This window comes from Saccopteryx leptura, chromosome 6 (genome assembly GCF_036850995.1).
Source record: "Saccopteryx leptura isolate mSacLep1 chromosome 6, mSacLep1_pri_phased_curated, whole genome shotgun sequence".
Taxonomy (NCBI): domain Eukaryota; kingdom Metazoa; phylum Chordata; class Mammalia; order Chiroptera; family Emballonuridae; genus Saccopteryx; species Saccopteryx leptura.
The window spans coordinates 172,874,595-172,893,021 of NC_089508.1; the positions used below are offsets into that span (position 1 = coordinate 172,874,595).

The window sequence follows — 18,427 nt, forward strand, 5'->3', positions numbered from 1 at the left end:
TCCTTCCCGACATCCTGCAGGGATGACAACAGCCACGTTGAGCGCCCTCTGCGTGCTCACAGGATCTCACTTCAGCCGAAGAAGATATAGTTGTGTCGTTCCTGTTTTCTTTTCTTTTCTTTTTTTTTTTTTAAAGATTTTATTTATTTATTTTAGAGAAGGGGGTAGAGAGGGAGGGGAGGAGCAGGAAGCATCAACTCCCATATGTGCCTTGACTGGGCAAGCCCAGGGTTTCGAACCGGCGACCTCAGAGTTCCAGGTCAACGCTTTATCCACTGCGCCACCACAGGTCGTTCCTGTTTTCCAGAGGAGAAAACGAGATCCTAGACAGTTAAGCGACTTGCCCAAGCTCACGCAGCTGGTACACAGCCGGGCTGGGGCTGACCCCCTGTCTGCAGAGCCCGCGTTCTTATCCAACACACAGCCTGCGCCTAGCAGTCGGGGCTGCAGTTCTAAAGGGTTCGGGATGCGGGGACTCTGTGATAAGGAGACCACGGGAAATAATGTCCTCATCTCCAGATGCTTTGATGTTTCATTCCAAGGATGCAGTCAGCAGTCACGAGATTTGCAGAATGTCCCCCTCTTAGGAAGCAGATGAGGAAACCGTGTAGCCACAGCCCCTGAAGACATGGAATCTAAAAGCATCTCTGAGGGACACTCCCTAGAAATTACAGACTTAGGTTTTTTAAGAGGCTGCCGCTAATTACAGGAGAAAGCCACTGAGAGGGCCCACCCCGAACAACCACTCACCTCCCACACACGGCAGCGCCCGAAGCGCCATTTTTACTTTGCATGGTTTACCACGGCTCAAAGGACCTAGATCTGAAATTTTCAAATTTCAGTTTTCAAACTTTAAATCGTACAACCATTTAAAGCTTTTTGTTCAAGCAAAGAGCTTTATTTGTGGAATGCTGTCACCAAGCACCTTATTTAAGTCGCAGGAGGCACTGGGGTAGGTACTATTTATGAGCCCCATCTTACACAAAGGAAACTGAGTTGCACAAACAAATCAGTGACTTTCCCAGGTCACGTCGTTAAGAGGTGGTGGAAGCAGAATTTGAATACAGAGCTGCTGAGGTCGGAGCATGGCTTAGTATCGCTGGGCTAGTCCGCTGTCTCATGGGGACCAGACAGGATGGAATGAGACGAATACGAGGGTGTGACAGACAAGCGTCCCCCAAATGGCGTTATTACATGTCCATCAAATATTCCCTCAGTCCCTGTTCTGGGGGCTGAGGGCATGGACACCTGGCCTGAGCCTTTTTTTTTTTTTTTTTGTATTTTTCTGAAGCTGGAAATGGGGAGGCAGACAGACTCCCGCATGCGCCCCACCAGGGGGCAGTGCTCTGCCCCTCCGGGGCGTCGCTCTGTCGCGACCAGAGCCATTCTAGCGCCTGGGGCAGAGGCCAAGGAGCCAACCCCAGCGCCTGGGCCATCTTTTTGCTCCAGTGGAGCCTTGGCTGCGGGAGGGGAAGAGAGAGACAGAGAGGAAGGAGGGGGGGAGGGGTGGAGAAGCAGATGGGCGCTTCTCCTGTGTGCCCTGGCCGGGAATCGAACCCGGGACTTCCGCACACCAGGCCCATGCTCTACCACTGAGCCAACCGGCCAGGGCCCTGGCCTGAGCCTTGGAGACAGGAAAGACACATGGACTGAGAGCTTCACCACAATACTGAAGCTGGTGGGATAAATGCACTGAGGGCCAAGAGCAGAAATAAATTACTTCCAGTTGTGGGGAGGTTTCGTGGAGGCTGCGGTATGCAAGGGAAGGAAAGGAATCTCTACAGAGAGACAAGGCCGAGGATGGGGGCGGGGTTGAAGGGAATCATTCCATGTACAGGGGGGCAGGATGAACCCAAGGCAGACACCTGGAGACACAGGAGGAGGCTGGGAAGGTGGGCTGGTTCCGGCACTGGGGAAGCACACATCTGCTCCACTCCCAGCCCTGCAGATTGCAGAAGCCTGTGCTTGCTGTAATCTCCTTCGCTCCGTGGACAGCCAGCTGGGCTGCTGGCAGGCGTGGGAGCTTCCCCAGCCCCTCTTGGGCCTCCAAGATCAGAACCAGGGGCCTTGACTGGAAACCTGGATTGCAGTGGGGGACAGTGGTGCAGAGACAGGGCAAAGGAAAGGCATTCCTCCCAGGCCTGCTCGCCCCGAGGGGCACCGGGCTCTCAACCCTGAGCCATTCCCAAGGGGTCTGCCAGCCTGAACCAGGTTTCCCGGGGAAGCTGTGAAAATGGAAAAACTCACTCATGCTCCAGAGCCCACAGAAAGACTTCTCCAAGGGTGGGTGAATGCAAAGGACACTGCTGCCCTGTGGCCAAGAAACCCAGATAACCATGCAAGTTGGGAAAGTCTCCGTGCCCTGGAGGGACCACAAAGGCAGAAATGGCTTGGGACTTGCTTAATAATTTCATAATGACACCAAAATTAAGCTGGCACACAGTTGAGTCAAAACCGAGTCTTATTTCTGGCTGCCACGTTCCCTGAGGTACAGGCATTGTGTATTGTACAGACTGCCTGAGAGATTAGGTGAATGGTCCAAGGTCACAGGTGGCCAAGTACAGTGCCAGGCCTTGCTCCAGGGTCCCCAGTCACTGCCCAATAAATGGTTAATGGTTGAAGCAGTGGTTCTCAACCTGTGGTCCCCGAGGCCTTTCAGGCCCTTTACTCTCTTACGATTATTCACATTTTCCGAGTCTAAACGCTGTGCCATCCCCTCTATTCCTGGTGGCTGATGGGATACGTGTTTGTGTACTCTTGTGTTTCAAAAACTCCCATTTCAACTTCTAATATGGCATGGCCCATGTATCACCAAAAGTCCTCTGATATACTCAATAATTTTTTTAAAATTTAATTTAATTTTATTTATTGATTTTTTAGAGAGAGGAGAGAGAGAGACAGAGACAGAGAGAATGGGGAGGAGCAGGAAGCTTCGACTCCCATATGTGCCTTGACCGGGCAAGCCCAAGGTTTCGAATCGGCGACCTCAGTGTTCCAGGTCGACGCTTTATCCCACTGCGCCACCACAGGTCAGGCCTCAATAATTTTTAAGAGTGGTTTCAGGATGAATAATTTTGAGAACTTGTGGTTTAAAGATATTAAAAAAGAAAAAAAGTTACACAAACTGAAACATTCCCTTTGTTTTGATGTACCTGAACCAACCCTGTGCTGTGAGGTACTAATTTTTAGGTTGATTGGCATCCTGATTTGTAGGCTGTAGTAACTGACATTTCTACAGGTCTTTAATAATACAGGATTAAAGAAGCACACAACAAATAATATGCGAATAGAGAATGGTGAGAGTGATTTCTAACTGGCAAGCACACTCTAAGTAATTTATTGCCTCATCCAATCCCCAAACCATCATTTGCAGGAGATGCCATTATCACATTCCACCCTGTGGACACTAAGAAGTTAGGTGGCCTAGGTCCGAGGTACCTGTGCTTGGTCTCTACCCCAGGCAGTCTGTCTTCACTGCCTCGCCCCACTCCTGTATTTAGATTTGACATTCATTTGATAGGACAAAAGTTTTTCAAAATATGGAATCTAAGAAGTGAACAGAAGATCAATCTGACCTAACACCTTTACTTTATAGATGAGGAAAGGTGAGGCCCAGAGAGGGTAAGTGAGTTGCAAAAGATCACACAGCAAACAAAATCCAGTGGACTTCTTGCTCCAAGTCAGGAGCTCTTACAACTCCAACCCAAGTAAGCACTGCAGTTAACTCCATAGCAATGTGAGCCTCACAGCACAGCAAGTAAGCAAGTGACCAAGACTACGTAACAGACAACATTTCCAACAAAAGCAGTTTGATTTTATTGCAGGGAAGCCTGGGAGCAGCTGGGCAAGTGATGCTCTCTGCAGGGACTCCCAACGTTGAGCGGGATTACCAGGTTCCAGATCAGTCTGGAAGGCAGGAGAGTTTCCGGGTCCTGGAAGAGATAAATTAGGTGGAACAATGGCGCCATCTGCTGTGCATGTGGAAGCATTGCAGAAACAGTAAAGGTTCTCTAAGAAGCAACTGTGGAAGGTGAGGTGGGAAACCCAGTGCCTAGACCTGGTTCCCAAGTCCGTTATTCTCAGCTTGACTGGAACCCATTAGCCTTCTAATCCAATCACCGCCGAGCCGTCTTCTGGGGACCTCCCAGGGCTGCTGGGACAGCACTCTCTGTCCTTTTTCAACTTACAATGGGACGGCAATGAACAAAACCATGAGCAGGGGTGCACAGCAATCAAATGTCAAAATAATCTAGAGATGTTTTCTCTCAACATATGTACCCTGATTTATCAATGTCACTGCATTAAATTTAATAAATAAATTAAAAAACAAACAAACCAAAAGCCACACAATCAGTCACTTTATAACCAATAAACATTTTATCTCTGGTTCACAAACCTAGATTGAAACCAGTCATTGGGGGGCCCCTTAAAACAGACTCTGAGACAGACGAGATGCTGCCTGTGTGTGCAGGGCAAAGAGCTTGACTGGTGATTCTCACCCAGAGCCATGCATCCAAATCTTGGGGAGCCTTCCCATGCTACACACGGTCACTGACATACATGCAGATAAAAGTATACGACATCTAGAATGTTCTGTGGAATATTATGGGGTTGGGGGGAGTGGACCATAGATGAAAAGTGATGGCTGTGACTGGACGATGGCTGGGTCTGGGTGATGGGAACTTGGGGATTCATTTTTACTACTTGTAGACTGAAACCTCCTATAACAGAGCCGCAGTAAATACATCAATGAAAACTGGTATGAGAATTATCCAGCCACAGACAGGAATGGAGTACAAATATTGATCAACTTACGACCTATGCAACTTACGACCACTCGACTTTACGACCACAGTCGCTAGCCATGACTGCTCTGTGTCTGGCAGCGCAAGCATTGCCCAGCTGGGCGTATGACAGTGCGGACCAGCTTCCGGCAGCACTACCATCTCCACGTGCACCATTTCAACTGTTATCCCAGACTCGGTACAGCAATTTGTGTTTTGTGTCTTGGATATTTTTCAGCAAACCCCTCCCAAGATGTCTACCAAGAAGAAATTGTCTTTGCAAATATTAAACCAGTTGTACTGGTAATGCAGTGTTTTACTTAAACCTGACAAATGTAAAAATAAGAAACAAAATGGTATAGAGATGATACAAATGGCATAAAATGAACAAAGAAAATTATGATATATAACAATAATGAGAGAAAATTTGATAAAATATTACTTAAAGATTGTTATAACATCATTTCACAGTACTGTACATATAGCCTACTCAACTTACAACCAAATCGTGTTACGACCGGACTGTCGGAACCAATCGTGGTTGTAAGTCGAGCACTAGCTGTACTGGCCCCAGCTACCGCTTAAACAAATCTTTTTTTTTTGCATTTTTCTGAAGCTGGAAACAGGGAGGCAGTCAGACAGACTCCCGCATGCGCCCGACCGGGATCCACCCGGCACGCCCACCAGGGGGCGATGCTCTGCCCATCCGGCGTATCACTCTGTTGCATCCAGAGCCATCTTAGTGCCTGAGGCAGAGGCCACAGAGCCATCCTCAGCGCCCAGGCCATCTTTGCTCCAATGGAGCCTCGGCTGCGGGAGGGGAAGAGAGAGACAGAGAGGAAGGAGAGGGGGAGGGGTGGAGAAGCAGATGGGCACTTCTCCTGTGTGCCCTGGCCGGGAATAGAACCCGGGACTCCTGCACGCCAGGCTGACGCTCTACCACTGAGCCAACTGGCCAGGGCCCTTGAACAAATCTTGAAAACATGATGTTAAGTGTGAGCAGTCAGACACAAAAGGTCACGTATCATCTGATTCCTTTTCTCTGAAATGCCCAGAACAGGTGACTCCAGAGAGGCAGAGAGCAGATTAGTGGTTGCCAGGAGATAGAGAGGGGGCAGTGGGAGGGTCTGCTAATGGGTACAGGGAAATTTTCTGGGGTGATGAAAAAGTTTTGAAACTGGGGAGAGGTAGTGATTGTACACATTGTGAATAAACTAAATGCTGATTAATGGTACACTTGAAAATGGTTAGCCCTGGCCGGTTTGCTCAGTGGTAGAGCATTGGCCTGGCATGCAGGAGTCCCGGGTTTGATTCCCGGCTGAGGACACACAGGAGAAGTGCCCATCTGCTTCTCCACTCTTCCCCCTCTCTTTCCTCTCTATCTCTCTCTTCCCCTCCCACAGCCAAGGCTCCATTGGAGCAAAGTTGGCCCTGGCACTGAGGATGGCTCTATGGCCTCTGTTTCAGGCGCTAGAATGGCTCTGGTTGCAAGAGAGCAATGCCCCAGAGGGGCAGAGCATCGCCCCCAGTGTGCATGCTGGGTGGATCCCGGTTGGGCGCATGTGGGAGTCTGTCTGACTGCCTCCCCATTTCCAACTTCAGAAAAATACAAAATAAATAAATAAATATATAAATAAATAAATAAAAAAGAAAAAAAAAGAAAATGGTTAACTGCCTGTTGTGTGAATTTTATCTCAATTTAAAAAAATACTGTGAGGCCTGACCAGGCGGTGGCGCAGTGGATGGAGCATCGGACTGGGATGCCGAGGACCCAGGTTTGAGACCCCGAGGTCGCCAGCTTGAGCGTGGGCTCATCTGGTTTGAGCAAAAAGCTCACCAGCTTGGACCCAAGGTCCCAAGGTCACTGGCTCAAGCAAGGGGTTACTCGGTCTGCTGAAGGCCGGCGGTCAAGGCACATATGAGAAAGCGATCAATGAACAACTAAGGTGTCGCAATGCGCAATGAAAAACTAATAATTGATGCTTCTCATCTCTCCGTTCCTGTCTGTCTGTCCCTGTCTATCCCTCTCTCTGACTCTCTCTCTGTCTCTGTAAAAAAAAAAATGCTGTGAGTAAAACATTAAGCCAAGCATGGTTTACAACTAGCAGGTATTGCTTTTTAGTTAAAATTCACACACCTGGGCGCTGGCTAGTGGCTTAGCAGATAGAGCGTCAGCCCAGCGTGCGGACATCCCGGGCTCGATTTCTAGTCAGGGGACCATCTGCTTCTCTTCCCCACCTCTCCCCCTTCTCTCCCTTCCCATCTCACAGCCAGTGGCTCAACTGGTTTGAGTGTTGGCCTCAGACACTGAGGGATAGCTCAGCTGATTGGAGCATAGGCTCCAGACGGGCGTTGCCAGGTGGATCCCAGTCTATCTCAATATCTGCCCTCCTCTCACTTAAAGAAAAATCACATGCGAGGCCAGGCAACTCCAATTCTGTGCCTGCACTGGGGCTCCCCCTTGTGTACAGCCAGCTCAGGAAGTTTTTTGTCTTCCTTCCCTCCCTCCCACCCTCCCTCCCTCTTTCCTTTCTTTCTTTTTTTTTTTTTTTAGAATTGAATGCTTATGGGTATGAGAGCTGATTTGGATTGTAATTATTATTATTATTATTTTTTACAGAAACAGAGAGAGAGTCAGAGAGAGGGATAGATAGGGACAGACAGACAGGAATGGAGAGATGAGAAGCATCAATCATCAGTTTTTCGTTGCACACTGTGACACCTTAGTTGTTCACTGATTGCTTTCTCATATGTGCCTTGATCATGAGCCTTCAGCAGACCGAGTAACCCCTTGCTCGAGCCAGTGACCTTGGGTCCAAGCTGGTGAGCTTTTGCTCAAACCAGATGAGCCCGTGCTCAAGCTGGTTACATCAGGGTCTCGAACCTGGGTCCTCCGCATCCCAGTCTGACGCTCTATCCACTGCGCCACCGCCTGGTCAGGCTTTCCATCCCTTCTTATCAGAGCACTTTGCCCTCAGCCTTCCCACAACAGCCCAGGGATGCAGGAATGCTGATAAATACCACTCGGCAGCATGCTGGAGCCATCAGCGTCTCTGAGGATAACCCTACACACCCAGAGGGATTTCACAGCAACCCCCACCAGGCAGGAACGCAGGGAGAGGTAGTAACCCTATTTCCACAGATGGCACGACTGAGTCTCAGTCATGTAAGTGGCAGTGTCCAAAGTCACAGTGTGAAATGAGGGCAGGGCTGGAACCAGAATCCCGGAATTCTGATTATTCTCCCTGCACTCATCCTGGATGGGCTGCATCCACGGACGGAAAGGGGATGAGGGGACCAGGCGCACCTGACTTCTCCTGGTTTGCTGTGAGGTCACTCTATACCCAGGACACTGCCCAGGCTCAGATGCCAATGGACATCCTTAGGAAGGATGCTATACTCGCAGGGAGTCGCTGGCTGCCTCTAGCTGGGGAGCTCTCCCTGGGCCCATTCAGGGGATGATGCCACCAGCCATTACAGAGCTCCGATTCAGGATGCCTGGCTCTCGTCCTGCCTCTGCCACTCACCGTGTGGGGCTTTAGCCATGCCACTTCCCCTCTGCAGGCCCCGCTTTCCTCAGTGAGAGTGAGAGCACAGGGCTGTGACCTTCACTGCAATTCCTGCATCAGTCCACCGCAGGGGCGGCGACAGCTGGGAGGGGCGTGCTGGGAAGGACTGGACACTGTGGCTGGGCAGAGGGAATGCTGGGCGGATGGGGACGGTCTGCCCCGTCCCCTAGGGAAGAGTGCCAGCTCAGTGCCTGGTCAGTGCACACGAGCACGAGGCCCAGGGCAGAGGTGTTATCTCTGGTGAGACAGTCACCTTACCAAAGCGAAAGGCGCACTGCTCAGGGTCATATGCTCTAAGGGGGCCCTGGGAGACAAGACCCGGTGCGAGTCAACTCACAGGGGGTTGTTAGGAGTCCCTGGACACGTGGTTTGCATCAGACAGCGACCTATTCTGTAAGTGCGGGGCCTCACCCACCTTGCCCGCTTTGGTCCGTCCTGTGGGCCGGGGGCCCAGGCCCCGCTATTTGGGCCCGAGGTAGGTGACAGTCTTCCCTGTTTTCCTCAGGGTCTCCAGCAGGTTGTCCACGCTGTGCTCAGAGTCAATGCAAACCTTCTTGTTGGGCAGGTCGATCTCAAACTGGACTCCTGAGGGAAGAAGAAAGGGGGTGGAGACGGGGAGGCAGCGGAGGCCGAGAACTCTCGCTGTCAGAGCGCGAGTTCAGGCTCTGTGATTCCCACCCACAACTCTCTCCTCTAGAACAGGGGACGGAAAACTGCCCTGCAAGGCTGTGTGTGCTGATCCCTGCGCCGGACTAGGGCTGCTTTTAAGTTCCTTTTTAATTGCAAAAGTAATAAACACACCATTAGAGAGAGAGAAAAAAAAAAGGCAAACGTTTCTGAATAAAATTTGAAAGTATAAGGCCCCTACACTCTTCAACCTGTGGGGATCATGTCAACAGTATGGCACCTAGCCAGTCTTTCTCCTGATGGACAGATGCAAAGTAACCGCCCCAGTGGCCTGAGACTATCTACACGGGTCTGGCTACACAGACTGCACTTCACTGTCGGGTGGCCAGGGTATCTTGCCAGCTTCTCCACAGGTGACAGTGCCACATACTTACTCAGTCCCCGGCTGGAGGACAACTGAGGTTGCTGCCAGGTTCTCACTGTTACCACAACAATGATATGATAAACACACTCGAACATGTATTATAAACCCTGTGAAAATATTTCTGTACTATGAGTTTATAGAATGGATAACAGACTCGCACCTTGTCATTGTTAATGATTCTGTAAAATTGCCCTCTTCAAGAGTTGTGCCAGCCTCCCCCTGCCCCCGAGTGGCACATGGGAGTATAGATGGTCCCCAGGTTACAAATGAGACAGGTTCTGTAGGTTTGTTCTGAAGTTGAATTTGTATGTTAGTTGGAACAGGCACATTTACCTATTAAATGCAACTCAGACAGATATTTGTCTTAATAAAGTACTTATTTTTATCTTTCTGTGCATATAAATACTAAAAACATTTTCAAACCTATAGAGCAGGGGTCCCCAAACTTTTTACACAGAGGGCCAGTTCACTGTCCCTCAGTCCGTTGGAGGGCCGCCACATACAATGCTCCTCTCACTGACCACCAATGAAAGAGGTGGCCCTTCCAGAAGTGCGGTGGGGCCGGATAAATGGCCTCAGGGGGCTGCATGCAGCCTGCGGGCTGTAGTTTGGGGACGCCTGCTATAGAGCCTATCTTGTTCATAACCTGGGGACTGCCTGTATGTAGAATGGGTCTTTTTTTCTTTAGATTTTTAAATTATTTTAATTTTTTTGTGAAAGAGATAGAGAGGGACAGATAGGGACAGAGACAGAAAGGGAGAGAGATAAGAAGCATCAATTCTTCGTTGTGCCACCGTAGTTGTTCATTGATTGCTTTCTCATATGTGCATTGACCGGGGGCTTCAGGAGAGCGAGTGAACCCTTGCTCAAGCCAGTGACCTTGGGCTCAAGCCAGCAACCTTTGGGCTCAAGCCAGCAACCATGTCTATGATCCCATGCTCAAGACAGCGACCCTGCGCTCAAGCCAATGACCTCGGGTTTTGAACCTGGGCCCTCTGCATCCCAGGCGGATGCTCTATCCATTGCGCCACCTCCTGGTCAGGCCTAGATTTTTTTTTTTTAATTTATTAATTGTTGGAAAGGGGAGAGAGAAAGAAAAAGAGGGAAAGTGAGAAAGAGGGGAGAAGCGGAAAGCATCTACTTGTAGTACTTGCTTCCTGTATGTGCCTTGACTGGCAAGGCCAGGGATTCGAACCCATAACCTCAGTGTTCCAGGTTGATGCCTTATCCACTGTGCCACCACAGGTCAGGCAGAATGGGTCTTGCTGAGACAAAAGAATGCAGAGGTTCTAGGTGTGGCTTCACCACTGACTTGCTGGGTCATGCCCATTATAGGCCTCAGTTTCCCCATCTGTATCGAAGGAGTTGGGGTTGGCGAGCCACTGTGGTCTTTCCTAGTTCAAGTATACGATTAGTCTGTGATTCCTCAGGCCCATGACTGCTCATTTCAGTGCCCAACCAACTTGAAACCCTTTTGACGCATCTCAAGAGGCTGCCCAACTGGGCACAGAAGTGAAAGGTAGGGAGAAACCTGCCCAAGTTCAAAGGCAGATAACCAAGCATCAGTCAAGGGACCTTAAAAATTACATGGCACATTGCCTGACCTGGTGGTGGCGCAGTAGATAGAGCATCGGACTGGGATGCGGAAGGACCCAGGTTCGAGACCCCAAGGTCGCCAGCTTCAGTGCGGGCTCATCTGGTTTGAGCGAGGCCCACCAGCTTGAGCCCAAGGTCGCTGGCTCCAGCAAGGGGTTGCTCGGTCTGCTGAAGGCCCGCAGTCAAGGCACATGTGAGAAAGCAATCAATGAACAACTAAGGTGTTGCAACGCGCAATGAAAAACTAATGATTGATGCTTCTCATCTCTCTCTGTTCCTGTCTGTCTGTCCCTGTCTATCCCTCTCTCTGACTCACTCTCTGTCTCTGTAAAAAATATATAAATAAATAAAATTAAAACAAAAAATTACGTGGCACAAGGTTTAGTCAAAAAGTCTGAATTTGGCCTGACCAGGCGGTGGCGCAGTGGATAGAGCGTCAGACTGGTATGCGGAGGACCCAGGTTTGAGACCCCGAGGTCGCCAGCTTGAGCGCGGGCTCATCTGGTTTGAACAAAAGCTCACCAGCTTGGACCCAAGGTCGCTGGCTTGAGCAAGGGGTTACTCGGTCTGCTATAGCCCCACGGTCAAGGCACATATGTGAAAGCAATCAATGAACAACTAAGGTGTCGCAACGAAAAACTGATGATTGATGCTTCTCATCTCTCTCCGTTTCTGTCTTTCTGTCCCTATCTATCCCTCTCTCTGACTCTCTCTCTGTCTCTATATAAAAATAAAAAGATAAAAAGTCTGAATTTGGCCTGACCAGGTGGTGGCGCAGTGGATAGAGCATCAGACTAGGATATGGAGGACCCAGGTTCGAGACCCCGAGGTTGCCAGCTTCAGTGCGGGCTCATCTGGTTTGAGCAAAGCTCACCAGCTTGGACCCAAGGTCGCTGGCTTGAGCAAGGGTTTACTCGGTCTGCTGTAGCCCCACAGTCAAGGCACATATGAGAAAGCAATCAATGAACAACTAAGTTGTCACAATGCGCAATGAAAAACTAATGATTGATGCCTCTCATCTCTCTGTTCCTGTCTGTGTGTCCCTGTCTATCCCTCTCTCTGTCTCTGTATAAAAAAAAAAGTCTGAATTTGTACTGAATGGATACCAGCCTGGGTGGGTGTTACAATGTATCCAGTTGGTATTACAATGTATCCAGTGGGTGTTACAATGTATCTAGGCTGCACTCCCTGTTTTTGTCTTTTGGTTCAGGAGTGTTTCCCTCCTCTTTGGAATATATATTTTGGAAGCAGCTCTGGGACCATCTAACACAATGGATTTCAATTGTGTTCCTTGCGGCTCAGGGGCTAGGCAGGAGTCTTCTACTGTCAAAGAGCAAACCCACCCTCCTGTCATCCAGACTGCGTCACTCTGTATAGGAGGGGCGTCTGAGCAGAAGTTCGCTCCGAGTATCCGTAGCAAAAGTGGACGCAGACTGCCATTCTCATATTCTAGCTGGGGAACCTCAGGGCTGGGGGAGAAGCAGCCACAGCCACATGACAAGTCAGCAGCCAGGTTCCTTCCATTGTTTCGATTCTTTCAAAGTAAGAGCCTAGTTAACCAGCGAGTGACTCACTGTGGGAAGTCACTCCCCCTGGGGCACTGGTGTCCACATCTCCATTCCACAGACGGAAAGGACAGCTGGGAGGACTGCTTCAAGTGCTAATGAGGTCACATCTATGTGGAAGCCCTTTGAAAATTGGCTGTTATTATCATCTAGGGGTTTAAAAATGAGTATCTTAGAAGACTGACTGCCCCAGCAGCACCATAATTCTGATCACAGCTCTGTCATTACATCATGGAGCCCCAGGGTCAGACCTCAGCCCTCTCTGGGCCTCAGTTTCCCCAGATGAGAGTTGAGGGGGCTGGGTGAGAATAATGGTTTTCTAAATATGTTCAAAAGAGGTGCTTTAGGAGCTCTACACATGACTGATTCAAAATTTACTATTTAAATTGTTAAAATGTTTAAAAATCTTAATAGAAAATGACACTCAAATGTGTCATATAACAAAAGTTATCCCCCTGAAGTTCCCAAGCACACTATCTAGTACTGACAGGGTTCTAGAGCTAGACTGCAAGGCCAGATCCCAGCTCTGCCACTTACTGGCTGTGTGATCCCAGTAAGTTACTCACCCTCTCTGAACTTCAGTTCCCTCCTGCTATCTAAATGGTTGTGAGGATTAACGGTTGTGAAAGCCACTAAGCGGAGTACTTGGCACATGATAAGTACTCAATACATCTTAGTTTTACTGTTGTTATCAGCTTAAACTCAAGCTTTTCCTGCTCCGTGCCTGCATGCATCTGAACACAATATAAACTTTATCAGTCTCCCCCACCTCACCCCCAACCGAGGGCCACTCACTCACCTCCTAGCTTGTTGAGGACTCGAGTGACTGCATTAGAGCAGCCGTCACAAGTCATGTCTACAGAGAACTCGTGCTTCTGAAACAAACAGAGGGGACCATAAGCCAAGTCCTGCCGAGACCTACACACCCACCAGCATGCAAGTCCGCTCAAGGGCCAAGATGGAGGCAGAGACACAGGGCAGGATCTGGCTGTTGTCAGACTCACCAGTAGCCCGTTTCTGGGCCCCACTCTCTTCAGCGGTCAAGTGGAGTAACTAAGGATTTCTGTACCTCACAGGCTGGTACATTAAATAATCCCTGCAACTCCTTTAGCAGGAGCTGGCACAAGATGAGTTGAATCAGCTAGAAAGTTAGTTTAAAATGTTGGTTTCTAATCTCACCTTCAAAATCCTGATTCTTGAGATATAGGGCTATCTCAGGACCTATATCTCTGATGTAGTGGACACCCATCCTCTGAGCTATGCTGACCTGGTGGTCTTATTTATGCACCAGGAGATTATCCTTTGCATTAGAAGCACTAGGGAGCTTCAAAAACTATAGGTTCTGATCAGCAAGTGTGGGGTGGGACATCTACATCTGCTGGAAAGCTTTCCTGGCGATTCTGATACATGGTGAGCAGTGTCCTCATCCAAATGCCTCCTTCTCAGAGACAGCGCCCAAATCCTGGGAAGGGAGTAGATCTATCTGCATGGGCTCCCAGTGAATTGGAGGGCAGAACAGTAAGGGAATGCAGGCTCCTGGACACTTATGGAGGCTTGACATCCTAAAGTCTAACAAACTAAGCTCCCAGAAGACAGAGGCTTTGTACAGCTCACTGCTGATCCCTAATGCAGGCAAACCTTGGAGATATTGCTCGTTTGATTCCAGACCACCGCAATATAGCAGTATCGCAATAAAGCAAGTTCTAATCTTTTTGTTGGAGGGTCTTGCTTTCAATTTGTTAAAAAATTAAAAAACGCAACATCTATGAAGCACAATAAAGCAAAGTGCAAATAAAACCAGGTACGCCTGTAGTTGTAACAGACCATATGATTCACAAAGCCTAAAGTAGTTACCATCTGGCCTTTAAAAAAAAAAACTTTGCTGACTCCTGCTCTAGAACAAACATCAGACAGTCAAGATTTGTCAACGGCTGCCACTTGGATACCCATCCTACGCTTAAAGGGTTTGCAAGACCAACATAAGACCTAGATCTCATGTGTGCCTACTATGTGCCAAACGCTCTTTATCTGGTATTTGAATTCATCCTCAGCCCCTAGAGAGGGAGCTAGTCACCTTATTTTACTCAGGAAGAAACTGAGGTTCCTGGGGATTAAACTGCCCAGTCACGTGGTGAGTACGTGCTGAGGCTGGGATGTGAACCCAGGCTTTCCTGGCTCCAGGGACTTCTTGTTGGTTCCGGACCTGCAAACAGCACTGCCACTTGTCACCACCACCCTCCTGCAGCCCTGACTCTTATTTAGCAGGAGCTCTGAGAGGAGGAACACCATGTGAAGTAGCATGAATTTTTGCTGCCCTAGGACTAAAGTCAACAGGTATGTGAAGCTTTCTGCTGCAGACTACAGACAGTGGGTCTCCGTTCCTCCTCCAAAGTACAGAGGTCAGAAGCCAGGCGGTGGCTTTGGGGGCAAACATTACAGTTTGGGGTTCTCCTCCTCCACCTCTGAGTTGCAAAAGTAAATCTGGAGGTGATGGGAAATCTACTTAACAGAGTAAGCCATTTTTCACAGCGAATCCCAAGACTGGCCCACCAATGAATGGTTGGCTTTGCACAGTTCCAGCCCCTCAGAGCTTTTGCTTTGTTGCCTATAAAATGTGTCCTTTAAAGTGGATGAGAGTCCAGCAAGTTGTGCAATTCTTTCACAGAATCTCAGAACTGGAAAGGCAGGAACAGAGTGGGGTCACACGGACCAGCTCCTCTCACAGAAGGATTCTTTCTCAATTCTGCTTGAACACCCCGAATACTGGGAGTTCACTAATAATATTTGAGTGCCTCCTCTGTGCCAGACATTGTTCCAAGCACCTTCAGTGGATTACATTGCTTAACATCACAACAATCTCATGAGTTAGTCATTACTATTATCCCTTCTTGACAAAAGAGGTTGAGGTTCAGAGGTTAGTTCGCTCACTCGATGTGACACAGCTTGTGAATAACAGGGCCCAGACCAGACATAGTCTCCAAAACCTAAACTCTAATCACTGTGGTCCTTGTTCAAATGGGGTTTGAAATCAGTCTGCCTGTAGTTCTGCCCTACTTGTCCTAGGTCTACACAAGAGCAGCCATATTTTGTGGTCTAGCATGTCAGCGGCTGTGTCGAATATTTTACTGACATATTTCCTGTTAATACTAACAATAGTCTTGTGAGGTCAGTTTTTATCCCTATTTTACAGATGAGGAAATCGAGGCACAGAGAAGTAAAGCAGCTTAATTGATGTCATCTGGTTGGCAAGCAGGAACACAGATTTTATTTTCTTTAAGAAAATTCGGAATTATTGAATTGGGAGAGGGCATCAGTTTGTTTGTTCCACTTATTTATGCACTCATTGGATGAGTTCTTGAACATGTCCTGACCGGAGATGGAACCTGCAACCTCAGGATGACCTTCTAACAAACTGGGCTTCCCAGCCAGGGCATGGAGAGCACAGATTTTCAAAAAGGTTTCTGAGATTCCAAGTGTTTGTGCAACCTCTCAGGTGACAGTCTTCCCCTTCCAGGCAGGCCCTTCACTAATACTCTCCTTCCTTCAGCTGTTCGTCTTGTGACTTGGTGCCAAGTGTCCTCTTCATAGTGATCATCCTCTCTGAAGGGTCTTTTGTTTGTCTAAATCCCCACAAGTGAGCAGAATAGTGACCTTCAAGCTGGACTTCCTCTCACTGGCCCAGACCCACAAAAATCTGCCACTATCCCAGTCCCAGGGTTATCAAAGCTGTCCTTTAACATTGCCACAGGCAGATTTGCTCAACAGAGAGGCCAGATGCTATCAGGTTCTTAGTCCATACTTTATGTTATTTGAGGATTTGTCTCAATGCACCTGGCAAGACCCAAGGGAAATGTCACCTGAGATGTTTGTGTCTTAGCCCAGGAGGCCTGTGACTCACCTGTCAGCTTCCCCAAAGCTAGGCTGCTAAGGCACAGGGCATCTGTGAGATCCCTTTGAGTCCTCACTTGGAGCACAGCTGTGAACTAGGCACCATGAGGGGAAGTGCTAAATATCACAGGACTCATCCAGGATCTCCAGGATGTAACTGGGATCAAAGCTTCCTCCCAAGTTAGTGTGATTTACCATGTGGCAAGGCCAGGAGAGACTGGAGTCTGAGGATAAGGGGATTAATTACTCTTGGCTCCATCCAATTCCCAACTCGACCTTGAGTCAATTGTGGGCATTTTTTATTTTTATTTGCCAAATGCCTTTCTTTCTTTTTCTTTCATTTATTTTGAGAGTATGTTTATTACAGCTGTGGATGGTGCAAGGAAAAAGGGCTTAGGATAGACACAGCAACAGGAGAGAGCCTAGGCGGGGCTGGCTCCTCTGGCTCTCTAGAAACGTCATAGGAAAGAAGTGGGTGGGCCACACTGGGCTGCATGAACTCATGAGAAGTAAAAGTCAGTGACAGAAATGAGCCAAGGCAACTAATCAGAGAATAGGGAGCCTTGGAGACAGGATCAGGGAGTTAGCCCCAGACGAGCTGAGGCTACCGCTGCCACTGCTCCGCTGGCTGCAAGTCTCGTGGGGATCCTTAGAGTTTAGGAGAAAGAGAGCAGAGATACAGGTCCAAGGGAGAAAGGCATGGGCATGCTCTACAGAGAGCCCGCTCAGGCCTTAATTTCTTGTCTACAAAATGAGGCCAGGAGCCGGGTAAAAGCAGTAAGGCTGAGTGAGCTGCAAAGACGTCAAAGACCTGCTCATTCTTTCCCAAACTCTGCCACTGAGCAACTGGAGACTTTGGGGGGTCCCTGAACCTCTCTGGTGCTCCTGAGTTCAGATTCAGAAAGTGGCCAGTAGGAAAGGTTAAAAAAAGCACTGTCTCCATTCAGTGTCGCCTAGCACTGGCCTGAACGTCTGGCCAGAGTGGGCCGAGGAAGGGAAGAAAAACTCAGACCTCTATAAACCAGCCTCTCCACAAGGCTACAGCCCACCCTCTCCCACCCCCCCAGCCCCTATCCAGGCCAGCTCAGCAGACAGACGTATTCAGGTGGAGGGCGCAGGGACTGGCAGCCTCAGTTACGGCTCGCCACCCACTCCCTGTGTGATCTGGGGCTACTCTCGGCTCTCCTCTGGGTCTCAGTTTCCCCGTCTGTGCAGGGCAGGACTGGGCTTGTAATCGCCAGAGGCCTTGCAGTTCCCACGTTCTGGCTCCTGACTCCTACGTAAAACCCCTTTCGCATCCGAGTTTCTGGAGCTTCGCAGACGCAGGGGGCTGGGTGGGAAGGGCAAAGAAGAGGGGCGATAGCTCCAGCTACGGCCTGAGCCCTTGAAGAGCGACATCTGGCCAACCAGCTGTGCAGCCAGGGGCCGCGGGCCTGCGCGGGGTGGCGGTGCGGCCACTTACCGGCATGACGGAGGTCTAGTTGGGTGGCGGCGGGGAAGACGGCGAAAGCAACACTCGTGCTGGTTCAGAGCGCTGGCGCCGCTGCGTTTCCGGGTGTGCGCGGCGGAGACAGCTATACCACGAGCCAAGCCCCGCCCTCTGGCCCCGCCTCCTCCGACCCTACCAGCAATTAGGCCCCGCCCCTGGCCGGGCTGCCCGACCCGGTTGGCCAGTCTGCCTTCTTCCGGTGGGCGTGGCCGAGTAAGCGCCACTTCTGAGCGAGGCGGTGAAAGGTATGGGCTGGGCTCTTCTGCTTGTTGGCCCTTTGTACTTATTTTGAAAAATATTTTATTTATTGATTTTAGAGGGAGGAGAGAGACCAAGATGAGGGAGGAGTGGGAAACATCAACTCATAGTTGCTTCCCGTGTGTGCCTTGACCTGGCAAGCCCGGGCTTCCAGGCAGCTACCTAAGCAGTCTAGGCCCACGCTGTCCCCACTGCGCCACCATAGGCCAGGCTGTTGGCCCTTTTTA

General features: G+C 49.5%; 1 protein-coding gene across 1 annotated transcript; it reads right to left on the reverse strand.

The window, feature by feature from the left end:
* Nucleotides 1-3,792: 3,792 nt before the first annotated feature.
* On the reverse strand, nucleotides 3,793-18,042 carry ATOX1 (antioxidant 1 copper chaperone). The gene is made up of 4 exons (XM_066341726.1): nucleotides 17,916-18,042; nucleotides 13,365-13,440; nucleotides 8,769-8,938; nucleotides 3,793-3,932 (listed from the first exon to the last, which is right to left on the reverse strand). Exons 1-3 carry the CDS (start codon nucleotides 17,919-17,921, stop codon nucleotides 8,814-8,816), a joined length of 207 nt encoding a protein of 68 aa, XP_066197823.1. The 5' UTR covers nucleotides 17,922-18,042; the 3' UTR covers nucleotides 3,793-3,932; nucleotides 8,769-8,813.
* Between the last annotated feature and the right edge of the window lie 385 nt (nucleotides 18,043-18,427).

What these genes read in the sequence shown, in the direction of transcription:
- ATOX1 (XM_066341726.1), bottom strand. An exon ending in AGTCCTCAACAAGCTAGGAG is followed by an intron (nt 8,939 to 13,364) that starts GTGAGTGAGTGG and finishes TTCTTCCCTCAG; the next exon opens with GAGTCCAGTTTGAGATCGAC.